Source organism: Martes martes (assembly GCF_963455335.1).
Source record: "Martes martes genome assembly, chromosome: 6".
NCBI classification, from domain to species: Eukaryota; Metazoa; Chordata; class Mammalia; order Carnivora; family Mustelidae; genus Martes; species Martes martes.
Window position 1 is genome coordinate 85,434,880 of NC_137893.1, and position 20,593 is coordinate 85,455,472.

A 20,593-nucleotide genomic window follows, 5' to 3' on the forward strand; every position below is an offset into this window, starting at 1 on the left:
TCAGTCACAACCACATCCCTTGTCCCTTGTCATTCTAGTTTCTGCACATGCTTATCTTCCTTACCAACTGTCTAATCCCTTGCAATCTGGCCAGCCTCATCATTGCTCTCTCTAGGGCCACCAAATCTAGTGACCTCCTTGCCAACTTCATTCCCCTTAACTATATTAGAATGTCGATTTCTGGAAACTCTTTCACACTTTGGTTTTCATCAATTACCTTCCTTGTTTCTCCTTCTACTTCTCCTAGGACTGCTTCTTGGTCTACTTTGTAGGCTCTTCTCAAGCAAGTTCTGCCCTTGGCCCTGGTATCTACATGGATGACATCAGCCATTCTCACAGATGTAACTATGTATCCCTACTTTTGACTGACTTATCCAAAGTCCTGGTTTAAGATTCTGGTTCTTTACTTCCAACTGCCAATATAGAATATTCATCCTCCTGTGAACCTCACCAATACTACCATCAAGTCACCTTCTTCCTAAGCCATCCTTATGAAGATTCTGCTACATTTGTTTGTGTATCACCATGTTCCAGATCACCCAATTCTTGTGAATGGTCCTCTCACATGCAAAGAGCTTGGAAGAGGGAAACCAGGAAAGCATAGTGTGGTAGCAGAGGAGAGGGGGAAGTAGGAAGTAGTGACAGATGCTGCTAGAGGTCAAATAAGATAGGACCAAAAGTGGTCAGATTACTTTATTCATAAGGAAACTAGTGGTAGAGGAAGTGTCAGTGGAGTGGATGGAGAAGTGGAGGAGTGAGACCTCAGGTGAGTGAGTGAGACAACAGGAAACGGAAAGACAGAGTATGGACAGGAAGGATAATTGTCTCAATTTCTCAAGAAATTTGGCTTTGAAGAGGACAAGCAAGTTGGAGGAGTGGTTGTAAGAAGATGGGATTCTCTTTTTTTTTCTTTTAATGGTAGGAGAATCTTAAATCTGTTCAAATACACGTGGGAAGAGGCTAGGAGAGAGAGAGTAAGAAAAACAGAGAGTGCAAAGATAACAGAGAAGGTTTAAAGAGGCAAAGAGGGAACGGCTCCCGAGTGGAGGGGAGTGGAGGGACGCACTCCGAGCAGGTGGAGGGAAACCACACCCGTTGTAGTAAGAGTAATAAGGAAGGAAAGAGAGTAGGTGCTAGTGAGTTTGTCAGTTTGATGGCAAGAAGTTAAGACAGTTCCTGTCTGACACTTTCTATTTTCTCCTTGAAGAAGGAGGCAAAGTGATTTCAGGAGCAAGAACGTGTCAGAAGACAGATTTAAGAAGAATGGCAGGTGTTTGAGAAAGTGGGCTACTGAGGGGGACAAGGAAATATTACTGGGTGGTTTTGAGAATCCCATCAGGGCTAGTTGAAACTGCGTAATGGTCTGACTATTGTTCAGTGGCCTGGGATAGGCGTATGAAGGGGGACATTTGGATTCATCTAGGGTTAAAGTTTTGCTGGGCAAGTGATGGAAAGAATGGATCTAGATGCACAGGAAAGAAGTGAAGAAAAGCTGGAGCTCAGGAGGTCTTCAGAAAAGACGAGGTTGGGGAATGGAGAGGTCAAGATTCTGAATGGAGGCTGAAGCAGCCCAGATAATGGAGGATGCTTAGCGAATGGGGGCAGACAGTATTTGGGACATGTGGCCAGAGGATGTGCTTGTCAGAGCATCAGAGAGTCTCATAAAGGATGAAGGAAAAACTGGAAAGGACTGTGTTTTTAGACTTGAGCAAGGCTCCAGTAAGAGAAAGAAGATGGAATGTTCTGTGCAGAGGTGGGAAAATGGGAGAGTCAGTTAACTGTCGAAGCACTCCCAAGGGAACACTGAAGGGTTTGGCTGGGGCAGGAGAAAGGAAGCATAAAGTAGCACACAGAGAAGAGAGCACAGTTCAGGGAATTAACACTCTGGTGCATGGGGTTTTGTGGATGAAGCAGAGACCACCATTGGGCCCAGCTTTCCCACTTGTACTCAGGTTCTGCTGGAGCCAACAGTGTCCTGGATTAACAACATCCTGGGGAACACGTGTGCCTCAGGGGACTTTGGAAGGAGTCCACTTGTACTACTGACAGCCCTCTTAATGTTTTGCTGGTACTGTGAGGCATTTCTATTCCTACTTGTCAAATTTGTTTCTTAAAAAAATGTGGGTCAGTGAACTGTCAGTAACCCGCTGTGGAGATCTTTCTACAGAGCAGTGGCTCTCAGCCCCGCCTCTCCAACTCAATGACCTGAGAGACATTTAATATATAGTAATGCCTGGAGCTCCAGACCAATTATATCAGAACCTCTGGTGAGGAGGCCTCTGGAGTCTGTACAATTAGTTTTCTTAAATGCTCACCTGGGTCATTCTAATGTGTGAAGAAACCAGGCCTTAGACTTGCTACCCAGTATGTGGTCTACCAGCCAACGGCGTCGGTATCACCTGGGAGCTTGAGAGAAACAGAGAACCTCAGGCCCCACTCTTGACCTACCTACGGAATCATAATGTGTGTTTGATACGAGCTCCTTCCCCAGCTGATACCTGTGAAACATTAATGTTTGAGAATGCCTTGAAACAGTGCTGATGCTGGGGTCCCACCTCTAGATTCTGACTTCATTGATCTGGTTTGTGGCCTAGGAATCAGGAGTTTTAAGGCTTCCCAGATAGTTCTCATTTTCAGGCAGGTTTAAGATCCCCCACCTTACAGCATCTAGCAAAGTATCAGGAGAGCTGTCTGGTGCATTTTGATTCAACTGGGTGGATCAACCCCATCTTTGTTTAATGATTTCTGACCTTTATTTAACTTACTAATGAACTCCGTTTGCTTCTCATTTGGGGAAAAAACTGCCTGTCATACACTTGTGGCAGCAACATCATTTCTCCTCATCTTTGGAGATGCTACCAGGAGGCTTGGTAACTAATAAGACAGGAAATACTGCCCAACCTAAGGCCCATTACATAAGGACTGGCTCATTTATTAAAGAAAAAAATGGCTGATAGGACTGTCATTACAGAATACCAGCCTCCTCCTGATCAAACTGAGACAAGCAACCTTCCTGATTAGTTATTTCTTTCGGCTTTTCTTAGGCCTTGTTTGAAGTGACACTTGAACTCTACAGCTTTCTTTAAGCCGACTGACTACACACGTCAAACAATAGTAATTAGTTTGCTGAAATGTTGGGTTACTACTGTTATAGGAATTAAGACATAACAAGTGTTACTTTAGACCTGAATTTCCAAAGTATAACCCCAGCTTAACTGTGAATTTTTAAAAGAACATACTTGACAAGTGTTTTAAGATTTCATTATGTTGTATGAGTTTGAAGGGAAAAAAAATTTTTTTTCAAAACATCTCATTTGGACTGCATGCGGCTCAGATGTTTGAATAGTCAAATCACCCATTTCCATGTGGGTGGTTATATCTCATGAACAGAAGGTTATTATTGGTGAAGACTTGCCCCAACTCGCTTCAGAGTCAAACATATGAATGCATGAATCACTTTTCCAGCACTGATGATTGAAATTTGGTTTAAGAATTATTAGAACTAAATTGGTGCCAAGACAAAAGTACTGCTTTTCAAGTTTTTATAAAGAAAAATGTATCAATAGTCTTTTAAAATTATACAGGCTTCAGAAAACACAGATTTTGATTCCATTAGCCTTGATATTAGTCGACAAGAAAGATGGTCATTCATTTTTTTAAATTCAATAATGAACATTTCAGTGGATTTACTGCAGTTTGAATTCCACAAGATCACGTTTTTCTTTTCAGGAAGCCAAAGCAAAACTATGAAGACTTGAAAAATTATGTGTCTTCTCCATGTTCTCTGGGTGAGAATGGCCCATGGAACAGTTCCCCTACCCTCCACTTTCAGGCCTCAACTACATTTATTTAACCTTTTCCTTTCTTAACAGCTCAAGATAATCTGTATTCCAGATCCCATCTACCAGCATACTAAGGGTGTTGCCTAAATCAGGAGGGGTACTGTTCACATAAACTAGACAACATCCTGCGTACTCCCCAGTAGGGAGGAGATAAGAGATGCTCTCACCCTAATGGCATTCGAGGTTTTCAGAGCTTTCTGACAATGACAGAAGTCTTCAAAGCAGGTGTGTTACATGAGTGAGAATCCCACTCATGCATCATCTGGCACCTATGTCAGTGTCCTGAATGCCATATGGAGAGAGGTTAAATTTACAATTTAGTTAGAATTTAAAATATTAGAGAAAAATTCAATTATTCAATTTGTGCAGATGGATGGTTAAGACCAAGACTCATGTCTTGTGCATTATGACCTTGTAGATTCATAGATCAGGGATGAATTTTTAAAATATCACAAAATAGGGTCAATTGAATTCCAACTACTCTACTTGGATACATAGCATCTAATACGCCACATGGAGATATGCTTAGTGTTGAATGATGAAAATAACATTCATGGAAGGACTTGCAAGAAAGAATTGTTTATTATTGTTGTGGTCATTGTTGGTTTATAGCTTCCTGGGGAGCTTTCCAGGTGTAATCTGAAAACAGCCCCCTTATGCAGAAGGCAGGGAAAGACTGAAGGAAGAGGCAGGCCCCTCCAGATTGGTAGGTGGCAGGTTTTATAAGTCAGGGCACTTACTTGTAAGAGAGACTTATCTTGGGTGGCCACGAGCTATTCAGATCTCTGTACCCACACACCAAATATTTAAAGTTTACACAGAGGACTTAACTGGGTCCAATCATGTATATCCTCCAGACAGCCTCAACAGCACATTATTAGCTCAAGGCTATGTCCTTAGGGCAGCCTCTGGTAGCAGGAAAGGCAGGTGGAACACACATTTCAAGGACAGGGAAGGTGGGGAGGAGCCTCCAATTGCCCAGGTGAAGCTCATGGGTCAGCCTGTGGTCATGTCCTCTTGATGACCTTCCCCAACACTTGATGACCAGCTCCTACAATCTCCTGGCCCCCCCTCTTCTGCAACGAGACCTGAGCCATCAGCAAGGGTTTTACTAGCATAGAGGAGGCTCTTTGGGCAGCCATTGGCTACACCACAGGCAGTTGCCACAACAAAATTATGGACACGTGTAAGAGAAAACACAGATTAAGACAATGATTCCAAAATGAGTCAAAATTTTCTCCAACTCCATGGTTCAAACTACTGATTTACTAAGTCCTCTGGGCTGGGAGTTGGATTACCCAGGCCATACACTGATCTCCTCATGTGATTTAATAAAGATGATACATTAGCAGACTCATCAGGAATGAACACACAACATTCTTTTTATATAATGGCAGAGATGCCTCCTTGCAAGGCAGTAATAATGTCCAAGGCCATCCTATGTTGGAATAGTTTTTCTCAGTAGAGACATTACAGTGTTTGGTAAGGACATGCTCTGTTGGCTGTCATTCAAGGCTTGCTCAATGGATTTAGTAAGGGCTTCTGTGTGTGCAAGAACGTCCTCCAGGCCAATGGACAGACAAAGACTGTGGCCAAAGGATTGTACCAGTAGAAAACTACGTACCCACCTGGCCTTGAGGAGAGGGAAACTGGCAGTTTTAGTAACTTGACCTGGTTGCGCATACCATCCATGTTGATGGAGGGAGGCAGCCCTGTCAGGCGTGAGCTGATGGACTGGGGGTGAGATATGTCAGACCCCACCTTCTCCCCTCTTTCAGTGGTGCATGTTCCATTTCAGGCATAGCACATTTCAATGGGTCTGGCTTGCAGCAGGACAGTGGGATCCCAGTGAAGATTGAGAAGCTCCCCCTTAGCCAGGGGTGTGAAGTAATACCCATCCCAGCAGGACATCCCATTGCAATTTCCAGTAGGTAATTCCTTTCCTAGGCATAGTGGGGGTCGGTGTTCTCAGCAGCATAGCATGTTGATCTGGGGCAATGGCTGTTTCCTGCAATTTCCATACCTGTATGGGATTAGGGACCTTAGCAGGGGTCCTCAGTCTGGCATATGAGGCAACAGGCCTTACCAGTTGATCATTCAAGTGTAGTGTATTAAAGCCTGAGACTACAGTATCTCATTGGGCCAAGGTGGCTTTACCTATTTCTAATTTAATCTGCTGCTTTCATATTCCAATTGTCCTTTCACAGTGCACCCCCCATCCCCCGCTACTACTTGCAGGTTGTAGGGGTGATGGAGCTGCCATGCCATGTCATGTGATTTTTTCCAGTCCTATACATCATGACCTTTGGCGTGTGACCCCTGATCAGTGTCTTAGTCAATGAAGGTATCCATACATGCTGCTTAGCTTCTCTAGTCCCCTAATGGTGGTTGCCTGCTTTGTGTGGTGACAGGGGAAAGCTTGGCTTAGACCAGATGTGGTATCTACACAAATGAAGGCATATTTAGAATCTTCACTCAGAGGGAGGGCCCAATATAATCAATTTTCCAATCCCTTACTGGTTGGGAACTCTGGTGGATGGCCCCAGACTCCTTTAGAAGTTACCTTGGGCATTGTTTAGAACACACAGGACATGCTGTTACTGCATTAACCAAGGCACTGTATTTTGAGGGCAATCTGGCCGCCATCTTTGGCAAAATGCCATCCCACCTCAATGCAGTGGCAGATGCTCTTCCCATGTACTCAACCTGCTCTATCTACTGAAGGGCCAGTTGCTAGGGCTTGTACCTGACCCAGAACATCAGCTTTTTGATTGACAGTGGGTGTCAGTGCCTTATGAGCCAGGATGTGGAAGACAGTGAGAATGGCCCCAGGCTCTGGCAGGTGAACCAAAATGGTGCCCCCATACATCTTAACCCCACAGTGGCCTACTCATTATCATTACCCATTGGCTTCCCATTGTCCAAGAAATAGAGTTAATCCCTTTAGAACAGCCCAAGTGTTGGGCCACCTGGGTGGCTCAGCCAGTTAAGCCTCCGACTCTCGACTCTCGGTTTTCACTCAGGTCATCACCATCTCAGGGTCATCGGGTCGAGCCCCGCATTGGGCTCCGTGTTTAGCACAGAGTATGCTGGAGGTTATCGTCCTCTCCCTCCCCTTCTGCTCTCCCCTCTGCTTCACCCTCGGCTTTCCCCCTTACTCACAAGGCTCAATCTCTCTAAAATAAATAAAATCTTGGAGGGAGAGAGAGAGAGAGAGAGAGAGAAGAACAGCCCAAGTGTCAGAGCAATGGGTTAAAGGTCAGGGCTCGTAAGTGATGACCAGCTAGACCACTCTGAGCTCAGCCTCTGCTGCATGAGAGGCTCTAGTTGTAGGAACTCTGCCCCCATCCCTCCTGGAGTCACAGACATATCTAACTCAAGTGGTAGCACTGGTTAGGAGCTTCACTGGTATTTTTGTCTTCTCAGAGGTGGCTCGCTGCTCTGATCCCCAGTCCCACATGTACCCCTTCTTTGCCAGGCAGTATAAGGGACAGAGGCACTGGCTAGGGGGGATATAAGTCCTCCAAACCCCCAAATCTTGTACTTCTTTCACATTCTCAGGGGTTGAGTGAGCTTGCCCTTATCAATCACAGCTTCTGGGGCAAGATGCTGCTTACCCCACCAAACAACTCCCACAATCTTACAGCAGTGCCTTGGCCTTTATTTTGTGTGGGTTCATGGCTCACCTTCTCCCCCAGTTGTTCCAACAAAGCCTTCAGAGTGTCCTGCCACAGAGGCAAGTCTTCACATGTTAACATTCTATCATCAGTATAATGGGCCCGTTTTACCAATGTGGGGAAGGAGGACAGGGACAGGTCTTGGACTTCCATTCCATGACATATGGTGGGGCTGTGCAGGACACCTCGGGGAAGCACTTGAAAGGTCCATTGCTGCCCCTCCCACGTGGAGGCAAATTTGATCCTGTGACCCAGTGGCCAGAGGTCTCTTGAGAAAAGCATTTGCTACATGCAGCACAACAGAGTCAATGCCTAAGACCATGACCGAGTTATCTAAGATGATGGCAGTGTGGGGCCCAGCCGCATATTGAATAGGGGGGCACTACCTTGTGCAATTTTGGGGTAGGTCCACTGTCATCTGCCACAAGTCACCTGGCTTTTTTTTTTTTACCTGCCAGACCATGCTGTTGAGAGCACTGTGGGCAGGGCACACAGTACCCACTTGGGGCAGTTCTTGCATAGTTTCTCCTATCTCCTTCTGCACCCCCAGGCAGTTGATACTGTTTAACAGCTACCCCTCTTCACGAGGGGGGGGGCAGCCTTATGGGTTCCCAGTTGGCATTTTCCCCCAGCACTGCTTTGATTACTGTAACTTGGAAGCAGAATTCACCAATAGAGCTTTGCAGAGTTTGACCTTGTAGGGTATCAGTGTCCACTATATTTTCTGATACTGGAGAGAAAAACAAAACAAACAAAAAAAACTCACATTTTTGGGGGGTAGAATGCCAATTTGCAGGGTCCAAAGGATCTTCCTGATCATAACTGTGTGCTCTCCATAATCATCAATGACACTGATGGGGCCAGGAAACTTCTGAGGGTTACCTCGTGGTAGAGTACCTTCAGCTCCGGTATCCACCAGAGCCAACACTTTTGTTTTTTCCTCAGGTACTGGTGAGTCGTGAGCTCAACATGAGTCCTCTGATCACCTCAATTGTCCTCACCCGAAGCACTCTTGGACTGCATCTAACAATACCCTGGGCATAGGAGGCACCCACCCCAACAAGACTGTACCCTGGAGGCCTACAATCAGCTACTCTGCTTGATTGACCTTTTAGATTAATGTGAGGGCTCTTCTTTAGCGTGCAAATCCTGTTTTAGAGAACACTCTGACTATACCTTATATGATGCAAATATAATCAAATCAAATTATTTGCCTACTCTAAATATTCAATGGCTTCCCACTAGCCACGAAATCAAGTCCAAACCCTGACCCTGAAAAGTCCGGCCTCTACCTTTGTTCTAACCTTATCTGCCAGCATTGCCTCACCTTTCGTCTAGACCTCCATGTTTTTTTTTTTTTTGCACACGCTGTTCCTCTAACTGGAATTGTCCCATCTGGCAAACTCCTATGTATCTTGCAAGAGTCACCTTCAACTTCACCTTCTCGATTCAGCCTTCTTTGCGCAGGCTTCCATTCAGGAAGACTTCATTTTGTTCACACCTCTGCTCATAACATTGTGTTATATGTCCTGCTCATAACATTGTGTTATATGTCCTGCCTTCCTCCACACTCCTTCTAGACCAAACTCCTAGAACGCAGGGTCCATGGATGGCCTTTTCATCTTTGTGGTCATCCCACCTAGAGTGGTGCCTGGTACACAGTGACCAGGCCTGAGAAGTTTAACAAATGAATGAATGATTAAATGAAAGAATGAATGAATGAATGAAGGTGTGTCTCCCCAGCTGTCTAATTTAATAACTAAAAAAGGACTTGGGAACCTGAAGAACTTGATTCTCTCATTCAGCTAAGCTAGAGCTCTGTTCTTTCTTTCCAGCTTTGAGGGATAGTAACTCAGTGTGTTGCAACTTTTTCTCTTTCCTCTGATCCCAGCCCGACTTGATAAAATATTCTCACTGATGTGCTGCTTTGTACATAATAGTTCTCAGATCTCACTGGGAGTAGCAGGGACATACGTATATTCCAAAATTTACTCATGATTATGAGTCAAGAGTTTCGTGATTTTCACTATTAACATGGAAGCCAAATGTAATATAGAGGTCACAGATAAATCTTCCTTAGGTTCGAAGTCCATTTGAAGTTTAGGGCTTAGTTTCTAAAATAATTGCTACCCTTGAAGACTTCTCTTATTGAATTGAACAGCATGGTTTGCAAATATTAAGTGTAAAGAACGGCCACAGTATCTGGAGCCATGTATTGCCTTAAAATAACTGTATTATGCCCATTAAAACACATAACTTTCCTTTCCAGTGTGATTGCTTTGTTTGATCAAATTGAAAGTTGGGTTTTCTATTTTGGCATTATGCCTTGTTTCCCTAGACAAAATGAAATTGTTCCATTATAGTAAATAGAAGCTTGATAATGGCTTGATTCGAGTTTTCGTTGGAATGCTGATCTCAGAATATTTACCATTCTAGTCTTGTTCCTAAATAGTGTGTTTTCAAATAGAGACTCTGAGCTCAGCCTGGGTTACAATCTTTAGACACTCGAGTGGTTGAAATCCCAGGAGAGAATTTCAAACCAAAGTTCTGGTTGAGGCGGTTAGGGTGCTGCTTTCCTGCTGTCACCCAGCAAGGAATCCCCAGCTCATTGCAGGTCCCCATAGAAACAAAACACAGGAAGAAATGTGTCCCCGAGGTTCAATCTCGACTTCTCCTGGGAGGACATACATTTGGAGATTGGTAAGCAACTCGTACTTGGCACTACTCACTTATTGTTTCTCAGGTAGACCTCACCAAGACCTTGGGATCCTCTTTTCTTTTTTTCAGGCTTCCTCACAGCAATGAGGCAAGAAGTGACCCGTGCCCACAAAGGCTGGGCCCTGGACTCCGTGACCATCCACAATGAAGTTCTGCGGCAGACCAAGGAGGAAATCACATTGCCCCCTATGGTAGGCACCACCTATAGTGGGGACAGTTCTGGAACCAGGGTTGAAAGCTCAGATTCCACTTGACACTGACCTATGAGTGCCTCTGTTATGGCCATTGGCTTTGTAGCTGGGGTTTCCAGGGTCCTCACCGGGAGACTTCAGTGCTAAAGCCTCCTCCGTTTGCTGGAGTGGGAATTAATGACAAGTGCTGGAACTCCTCAGACAGCATATCTTTATAATTTCAAGTTACCCTTGTGTTTGCTAAAATGTGGTTTTCCACATGTCTCCGGCTCCTGCTGTGGGTCGCTCACAGACCAGATGAATGTGGGGGTGGGGGGTGGAGACCAACAGGACCTGCAGTCCTGAGCTCTAGGGCCAGTTCCAGCAGCATCCTGCCAGCTGTGGGACCCTGGTTACACGGACACCTGGAGGGGGAAGAGAGGGGGGTCCCAAGGTAAGCAGATGCCATTGGGAGCCATTGTTTGGACATTGACCCGCTCTGTGAACTTGGGCAAGTTCTTTAACTTTTTAAGCCTCAACTTCCTCATCTGTGAAATAAGGGTGATGATTCAGCCTTATGAAAGACGGTTGTGAGAATCAACTGGAATCATTCAGGACTCCATATAGGTACTCAGTACATCAGCCTCATTTTCCCTTTCTCTGATTTTCATTCCCTCAATTGTCAAGGAAGAGGACTGGGCCAGGTGAATTCCAAGCTCTGGCCCTTTCTGCCACGTCAAGCAAGGGTCACCTTTCTTCCAGTGTCCAATAGCCTAGTCCTCATTTCTGTCTGCCACTTTGCCAGAAGCACACTTAACCTCCACATTTCCACCAGCAGCCTCTCCATTCAAGGCAACCATAGGCTATTTCAATCATGCCCCTCAGAATTCTTCTAGAAATTTCCCATTATGCAACTCCAAAGTCATTTCTACGTTTGTAGGTGTTTGTTAGAGCAACATCCCATTTCCTGGCACCAAGATAGGTACTCATTTCCTAAGGCCGCTGCCACCAAGTACCATAAACTTTGTATAAAATTTATGTCCTTGAGGTGAGGAGACCAGAAGTCTGAAATCAGGTATTGGCAGAGTTGGTTTCTTCTGAAGGCTCAGGGTGGAGGGGGAGGAATCCATTCCACGTCTCTCTCTCAGTGTCTGATGGTGGCTGTAGTCCTGGGTGTTCCTTGGCTTATAGCCTCTGCCTCCATCATCACATGACCTTCTTCTCTCTCTCTCTTCGTATTCCCTCCTTTTCTCATAAGAACGTTCTCTTCTCACAAGAACGTCAGTCATATTGGGTTTAGAGCCCACTTTAACCCAATATGACTTAATTAATTCCATCTGCAAAGGCCCTATTTCCACGTGGTCACATTCAGAGGTTCTTAGTGGACATGAATTTGGGGGAGGTGGAGACACTCTTCAGCCCGCTACACCTTCTAACTGTGACTTTGTAAAGTTCTGAGATGAAAAGGAACCTTAAGGGGGTACAGTTTACTGCTGGATGATACCTAAATGGTTGTGTCATCTGTGCAGTAATTGTCACCCACCAGCAATGATGGTAATCGTATGTCCTGATTTTCTGGGATTTCTCCTGGTCTTACTGTCAAACCATGTACTTTAGGTTTGGGTTTAAAAATATGGTCCTCATACTCTTAGCTCACATGAGGGGATTCCGGAAAACACTTTGCAATTAATCTCACTCTTTTTTATTATAATCTACATTTGCTTCCCCTTACCTACGCCTCATTGGAAAGGAAAAACGGTCACCATCTTCTACATAGATATATCTTACAGGTTTATGTGATTATCAGTCTCCCCATGATTCCCTCTAGTCTTTCTTTTCTTGCTGAAAACATGTTCTATGGCTCCCCATGGCCTACAAGGCCAAGTTCAAACTCTTCAGTTTGGCTTCTAGACTTTTCCACGGTCAAGCCCTAACTTATTTTATAACCCCTGAACCCACTGCTAAATAAATTGCTTGGGCTTTCCACCCATCCCACCTGTCTTTGTACTATTGCTGCTGCCTGGATGTCTGCCCTCTGTCCTCTATCTTCCCCAAAGCAGCCCACTCTTCAAAGCTGTCTTCTCCACAAAGACCCCCTAGCCCTCCAGCCCAGCTACTCACCAGGCAGCCCTCTAACAAGTGTGTGCTGGTATTCAATTCATGTCTTTTCCCCCGATTTAATGGTGAAGCCGTCAAAGGCATCGTTGCTTTGCGTCAAAGAGAAACGGGATAACAGGCGGCCACTGTTGAACCAATGCACCCAGTCCCTGTCTATTATGCCCATGCTAGCTCTACCACACCTGGCCTCTGGGGGCGCTCTGACTCTCCCGCTCGCCGGGCCTGGCTGTGCAAACCTCACTCCCTCCTGTGACTGAGATGGTTAGAGCGGCAGGTTGGCTTGGCCAGCGCAGGCTTAGATCCTGTGTGCTCCAGCTCCAAATCCCATTCCTTGTTATGACCCTACACTGACTCAGACCAGATCTCTCGAGACTTAGCTCCTTACAGAGGTGATTTAGTTCTGCTGGCTGAGTCTGTCGTCCCCAGCAGCTATCCCTATGCTCACACTTAAGGACTCAAGATAGGCCCAAGGGGAAAACTGGGCTCAGTATTTTGCTCATGCAATGAGCCCAGTGCTGTTTTATTTTTTTGGTGGTGTTTTAAGACTGGTGTATGTCTTCTTTCTAAACTGACAACCCCTATTACAGTAATGAACGTTCATCTCATAGCACCTAGTTTTTAAAAAATCGTATTACCTTATGCTTGACTCTTCCAGGAAGGCGTGTATATTTATGGGCTGTATATGGACGGAGCAGCCTGGGACAGACGGAACGGGAAGCTTACAGAATCCACCCCCAAGGTGCTCTTCACACAGCTGCCTGTGCTACACATCTTTGCCATTAATTCCACCGCGCCCAAGGACCCCAAGCTATATGTGTGTCCTATTTACAAGAAACCCAGGCGTACTGACTTGACCTTCATCACTGTGGTGTATTTGCGAACAGTTTTGTCCCCAGATCACTGGATCCTGAGAGGAGTAGCTCTTTTGTGTGACATCAAGTAAATTCATTTCTACTTGCTGAGGGCGCTAGAGCCAGAGCCAGCCAGGGCTAATGAAAGCCTTGGTGATGTGTGTCTTTTCTCCCCGGTAATTGCTTGATTACTCTTTTTAAATTAAAAAGTTGATATTCTGCAATCATTTGTGTGTGTGTGTGTGTGTGTGTTTCCCCTCATATCAATATTAAAAAAAAAGAAAGCCAGTTTCTAAAGTAATGCATTTTAGCCCAGGAAATCATATTCCATTATAATTATTTGTTTAGATGAAGTCCCATCTTCATGTCAGAACACTGGAAGGTTTGAATTTTTTTAAAAAATCTTAAACAAAGTATGATTTTGTTGCATTCTGAAAGAGGCCCAATAGATGCGGGCTTTTCTCTCAAACGAAAACCACATTTCCCTAGAAGAAAATCTACCCCTGTGTACGTTTGTGCTTATGTGCTTTCCTTTGCTTATTGGGGTTTGGCCTTGTCTCTGTGCTTGTGAAATGGAAACTGGAGGGGTTCAGTCAGTACCCTTAGGAGTTACAGCTGTGTGGTGTGATGTGTTTGAGATAGCAAATCGGCAGGGATGGCTGCTCTTGTCATTTATTTTAATGTTATTTAATATTATTTTAATTTTTTTTATGTGCTTTTGAGGCCCAGAGAACTCTGAGTCTACAGCTCCTACTGCCCCCCCCCAACCCCAACTCTGCAGGAGATAATGGAGCACACATTTCTAGGCAGCAAATGGAGAAGGAAAAACAAACTCCATCAAATGAAATTAGGTTACATGCCGAATGCCTTAAAAAGCAAAGTCTTTAAAAAGTGAAGCTATTTCTTACCCTGTAGCTGGTCTGAAACTCAGTATGAACCTTTATTTCCTGCTAAAGGAAATTGTCAATTTAACTAAACAGATGGAGTCCTACATTGAATGTTCATGCAGCTTCAGGGTAGTGAAGTGTCTCTTCTGGCCTTCCCATCTAGAAAGCTCTTGCTCTCGCCCTCAGCTAAACTCACCAGCTTCATTCCCCGTCTGTTCTGAAGGAAGGCCACATTTTATCTTGCCTTGTTCTCCCATTCTTCTGTCGCTCTGATCAGAGATGCCAATGAGAAACCAAATGAGATGGTCAAGCAATAGCCCAGGCAAGGTGTCCAGGGAAGACCCCAGAAAAAAATTCCCCCATAGTCTAGAGTACTTCCAAACAGTAGAAAATATATTATGAAATGTACCTTGTAGGAGTGAACTCAGTTATGCTCTGAGACTGGTTCAATGTCCTAGCCGTAGAACTTTCCGGGGCAGTTTAGAAAACTAAAGAAACCAAGCCCCCAGCCCAAATGTGTTTTGGCATTTCCCTTGGTCCATAGGCACACTAAAGGATGGCATTCTCTGGAAAGGGTGTCTGCCCGAATTGAGGCTAGAATTTGGAAACCACTGCTGTTCTGGGGGAGCACAGAAGAAGTGAAGCACATTCTAGCACACCAAACTGCAGGTCCCCAAATAAAACACATGCATTTTATTCATATTCCTGTGCAGTTGCTAACACGATTGAAGGCAAACTGCATAGTCTAAACCCCTGGATATCATCGTAGGCTTTCAGAGGGTAACAGTGTTCTCTACTGACTTGAATATCTTACGGAAAACTGGAAGAGCAGGAAAGATGTCAATCTAGCAAGGATATAGATCAGACTGGTTAAAGCCACAGACCATTTCCGGGGAACTTCTTCACTGATTATTTTGTTCTGTGTCAGCACAGAGGAGAGAGCGATGGGTACTGGGGCCACCCCAGTGAGTCCTTGCTACATAAGCAGTGTCTCAAAACGGTCTTCTTTCCGGGGGGTGCTTCTCAGCTGTCCCTGGTTTTGCAGAGCTGGCTGGGGCCCAGTTCTGCTTTCTTTCTCTGGGCCCATTAAATGATTTCATTAGACATTTTGAGCCATTGAACTTCCATAAACACATAACCCATTTTCTCGGCAAAATTGTTGCTCTTTCACTAATTACATAATTTGCCACACTTGAGTGAAGGAGACCTGGTGAGCATAAGAGAGCAAAGGGTCGGGGACAAGATGGTTAAACCAACCAAAGCTGGGAGGGAGGCAAGAGTGATTTTTTTTTTTTCCTCCTTGGATCCAGTCCACATATTCTCATGTTGGTCTCGGGAAAATGAGCAATGAGATTTATACCTTAGTTGTTTTAGAATTTTATTTTAGTTTGGACTTTGCATCAAAGCAAGACCAAAAAAGAAGTGTCTAAAGATATATCTTCCAAAAGGGATTGGTCTTGTGGGTGATGTTGCATGAACGAGCCCTCAGATAAATGGGGAACTCCCCAGCAATGTGAGTGTGACTTGGAGCCATGACATATAAAAGAATGATTGAAGAGATTCAGGGTAGAGGGGTGAAGTTGAAGACAAGTGAACATTTCAGTTGGGTCTTGGTCTTTCCACAGATGGTGCCAAAATGGTACCAAGACAGCTAAGGAAGGGAACAGCATGAGAGAGAGAATAGCATGCAGGTGGGAAGCTATAGACAATGTTCAGAGCCAGAGGCCAAACAAATTATCCCTTCCTCAAGAGCTCTCAGTGAGTTTCTGTCACCTAGAATGTACACTCCAAATGCCAAAGCCCTCAACGAGCTGGCCTAAAATAAATTTTCTGCCTGGTGGCCCACTATCACTCCACTTGTTCAATTGGGACTATTTGATGTTCCCTGAGCATTACACATACTTTCAACCCTGTATTGTTTCCTTATCAGGGGGAAACCTCTTCCATGTAGAACTGGAACCTTCCCACACTCCTGGAGACAACGTAAAATGGGACAACCATTTTTGGAAAATAGCTAGACAGTTTCAAAAAGTTAAACTTCTTGCACCTCAGTAAGTATTGACTGGACCAGCTACCATATGACCCAGACACCTCCCTCTTGGATAGGCACCCAAAGAAATAAAAGCATCATGCCTACAAAGACTTACACATGAATGTTCCTAGGAGTTTGTTTGTAATGCCAGCAACTTGAAACAACTCAAGTGTCCCATCCACGCCTGAAAGGATAAACAAACTAGGGCATACTCCTTTTATAGAATGCTACCCAGCTACAAAAAGGAACATGCTACTGATACATACTACAACATGGGTGAACCTCAGAATTATTTTGCTGAGTTAAAGGATCTAGGTGAAAAAAAAAGTGCATGATCTATGGTTGCACATATATGTAAAACAAATGAATCCGACATGGAGATGGCAGATCCCCGGTTGCCTGGCAGGATGAGAGGAAGGGGGCAGGGGAAGGAGATTAAAACTCTGGGGAGAGATGTGTTCACTGTCTTGGTTGTTGTGATGGCTTCACAAGTGTCGAGACGTACGAAATGTGTACACATCAAACATGTGCTGGTTACTGTATTTCAATCCTATCCGAATAAACCTGGGACGAAAAGTGCTCCCTACACTGCTTGATCCTTTCTATGCTCTCTGTGAGGACTTTCATCACCTCATCCTCTCATCCCTCCACCACGTGGGATTTGTTGCTCCTTCTGTGGCATTTTGGTGGCAACTGAATTTGGCAATTTTAATCTTAGGAATTAATAATGGGTGTCTGGCTCCCCAGTCTTTACCAAGCTTCTGGAAAGCAGACTCTGGCTTTTTGGCACCCCGTTAAATATTGACTGAATGAAAGAATGAATGGACAGTAAGTAACACAGTTTGATAAATGTAGGCAAATGATGGGGAAATGTCAGGTGGGAGCCATGTTGGGAATGTCACGGAAGGATCATGGGACTACCCGATGTTTCTGCACTGTTGAAGGGATGGAAGTGAGAAGGTGGGAGTGAGGAGGCTTTTGCTCTAGACCAAACAACGTGAAATGAGGGAACTAAAGAGAAGATAACTTGAATGGAAGTAAAGCAAGTTGTTTGAAAGATGGGATGGAAGCAAAATTTGGGGACTCAAAAACCCAAGTTGATGAGGTAAATAATAAGCAGGAAGGATTAATAAATAAAGCCACTTATAGTCTAGAGAGTCTAGTTGGATGTTTCTTCTGCCACTGCACTTTGGGGGAAAAGACCTTTTGTTAGTTTCTTCTTCTTTAAAAAAAAAAAGTTTTTATGAGTGAGAACATGAGCAGAGGTGGGGGCAGGGGAGAGGGAGAAGCAGACTCCCCATTGAATGAGGAGCCCAACGTGAGGCTCGATTCCAGGATCCCGAGATCATGACCTGAGCCAAAGTCAGACGCTTAACCAACTGAGCCACCCAGGCTACCCAAGAGTTGTTTTCTTAGCCACGAGCTTATACATAACTGCCAGGGTCTCTGAGGGAAGATTCAAGCTCTTGTGCTCACCATGGCTCACGGTGTCACCATAACATATGGTGTTAGCACTTGTCAGGCACTGGTCTAAGCCCTTGACATGAATTACACTGAAGTCATCCTCATACCAACCCCAGGAGGTCAGTATTGATATTATTATCTCCATTTCATAGATGAGGAAATCAAGGCACAGAGAAGCTAAAAACCCTGCCTTGTTTTCTTGCAGCCAGTAAGTGACAAAGCTGGGATTTGAACCCAGGTTGAATGGGTCCAGCCCATGCTCTGATGGGGTGTGTAAGGCAGTACTGGATTTTTTTAGAAGCCAGAGACTAATGGCATAAACTTTTTAATTTCATAATTGTGCACAAAAAATAGTACATCTGTGTTTCTGTGACTTGTTAATTTGAGCAGCTTTCATTTTCTGGATGGAAATGATAATGTGCATAGAGAAGAAGCTATCAGACAAATATCAGCATTTATATGGTGTGCAAACAAATGGACATTTAAAATTCAGGAATTTCAAAGGGAATTAAGAGGTTCATTTAACATGCTCTTTCTGGGTTTCTTGAACATTCTAGACCAGCAGGTGCATTGTTAACAGGAAGGAGCTGGAGAAATTTGCTCTGGACTCCCAAGTGAGAAGACAAGAGGTCTAGAGCAGGATGTGGGCCCCCATGCTGGGCAGCTTCCTTGTCCACGTACAAAAGTAGAAAAAGTAAGATGTTATTCTAAGGAACACAGTTCAGCCAAGGGCAAAAGAAAGCCAAAGTGTGAAAAGTAATTCACTGTCCTAAATGGGAAGAACAAAACAAAACAAAAAACCAAGCAACTGTGGGGATGCTTTCCATTTAAAAAGCCATTCGCCGTGAAAGTAACTAATGACAGTCCTAGGTGTCTAGTGTTTTTTGTTTAAGTTTTTAAAAAATGCTCCTGTTTCAGATATAAAAAGTGTCACATGACAACACTCCAGAAATAGTTAGGACATATAGCATAAATCCAAAAACATGCTGGATAAAGAGAAAAATACTGAATAAATACTGAATCCACCAAACGTCACCCAGAGCTGAGTGGACGTTGGCTTATAAGCATATTCCATATTTGGTAAAATTGTCCACCCATGAAAAACACTAAAAATTTTACCCCTCTCCTTGTCTTATGTTGGATTTTCTGGAAACAGACTCTGAGCTGGAGATTTGTGCACAGGATTCCCCGGGAATAGCGTCTGTGCAGGAGTGAAGGCGGCAGGACTGAGTAGAAGCGGGGCTTAAATGCAGTCACACCAAAGGCCTCAGTCACCAGCTGGGATCTGCGGAGCGAGGAAGGCCCTGCAGGGGGTGCCACTCGACGAGAGGAGCCACGCCGGCCTGGTAGCTGTAAGCCGGTTGAGGCCACACTCTTGGCATCTGGGGAGCCTGGGACCTGACGCGGGGGTGGGGAGGGGGTTCTGGGCAGTGCCTCCAGTGCCTCTTCTCTTATTCTCTCTCCCTACCTCCTTTGATTTAAAGACAAAGCATGAACATGTTTTCCCTTGCTTCCTTCTTAGGATCTCCTCAGAGGACCCTAAGACTTGAGAGAGAGTATTTCTGACATCTGCACACAGAAGCCACACCCCTGAAATGCAGAGAGTTTTCCAGACCGGCCGAAGTGGTGGGAAAGAACCTGAGGGAGGTGTGGGATTCCTGTCCCTTCTGAGAGGCGGGGGGAAAAGGGGGTCCCTGCCTGAGGGAGTCCCCACATTGAGTGGAGTGACAGGACAGATTTTAAAAAGACCCCCAAACGCAAAGACAACTGAAATCTGAAAGCATCCGTTTTTCCCTGCTTTTTTTCTCAGAGCTTTAAGTTCCCTGATAGTCTTTGAAGGATAGAGCTGTGTTTTGCCTTAGGAAAAAAAAACAAAACTGACTCTTGTAACTTGAGCCCATGAGGGAAAAAGTAGTCCACGCCATTGCTCTTCTCTTCCAGCATCTGGTTTTTACTTCAAAAAGGAACCAGTCTTGATTTACATACAGTCTTCTGAGATGAATATAAATACTTTGGGGTACGGCTCAAGAAATGAAAATGTTCTTTGTCTACCCTGAATTGATACCAATTCCTGGGAAGCTGTTGGTTTAGAGGAGATTATCTTAACTGCTTCATCTCTCCCAAAGGAGTCAGGGAGGGAGGGGTCTCCCAGGGGCTTCCATCCTGGGGGACTTGCAAAGTCACCGTCTGTGGGAACGTGGGATGCGGCGGGGTGACAGCATTAACAGTTGTCTTTATAAACAGTTTTAATGGAACAGGTGTCCTCAGGGAGCGGGGAAATTCCTCTTTCCCTCACACATGTGTTAGGCTGGCAGCTCCCTGCCTTTCCTGACAGAAGCTGCCTCTGCACTCGTCCTTACTCAGGCTGTGTGGCTGATTAATTAAAGCAAAGCACCTCCTCTCAGTTTCCAGGCAAATCCTCATTTGACCTGGAGCAGATATTCGATGCCTGAGTTTCTCATTTCCTGGCACCTTCACAGCTGCTTCAAGATGGTGTCTATGAATGTGGGGGCTCTTTTCCAGCCTCCTGATTAACAAATTCCTGGGTATTTCTGTCACTGGAGCCCCAGCCTCCTCAGACACCTGACTGGGGGACTTCAACCTGTTTGAGGGGATAAGGACGCCATCTGTCATTTGCGGATTCCCTGTATTCCTTCCCGATTATGCAAATCCTTCCCCTTTCTATTGTTCCTCTTCTTTTGTCCTCTCAAAACACCTCCAGTGTCTATCATGATAAGAACCTGTAGGAGAGGTTGCCAGACAAATAGAAAATACTGTTTAGTCTCTCTCTCCCTCTTTCATTCTCTCTCCCTCTCTCCCTCCCTTGCTCCCTC

General features: G+C 44.9%; 1 protein-coding gene across 2 annotated transcripts in view; it reads left to right on the forward strand.

Annotated features, from left to right (window-relative positions):
* DNAH8 (dynein axonemal heavy chain 8) overlaps positions 1-13,468 on the forward strand; it is a gene marked incomplete at its 3' end in the record, with an annotated part of 317,468 nt that extends 304,000 nt beyond the window's left edge. For both annotated transcript variants that reach the window (XM_080806629.1, XM_080806628.1), the window contains exons 88-89: positions 10,307-10,428; positions 13,181-13,468. In XM_080806629.1, the coding sequence (XP_080662755.1) occupies positions 10,307-10,428; positions 13,181-13,468 (410 nt within the window). The remainder of the gene's footprint in view (positions 1-10,306; positions 10,429-13,180) is intronic.
* Positions 13,469-20,593: the final 7,125 nt, after the last annotated feature.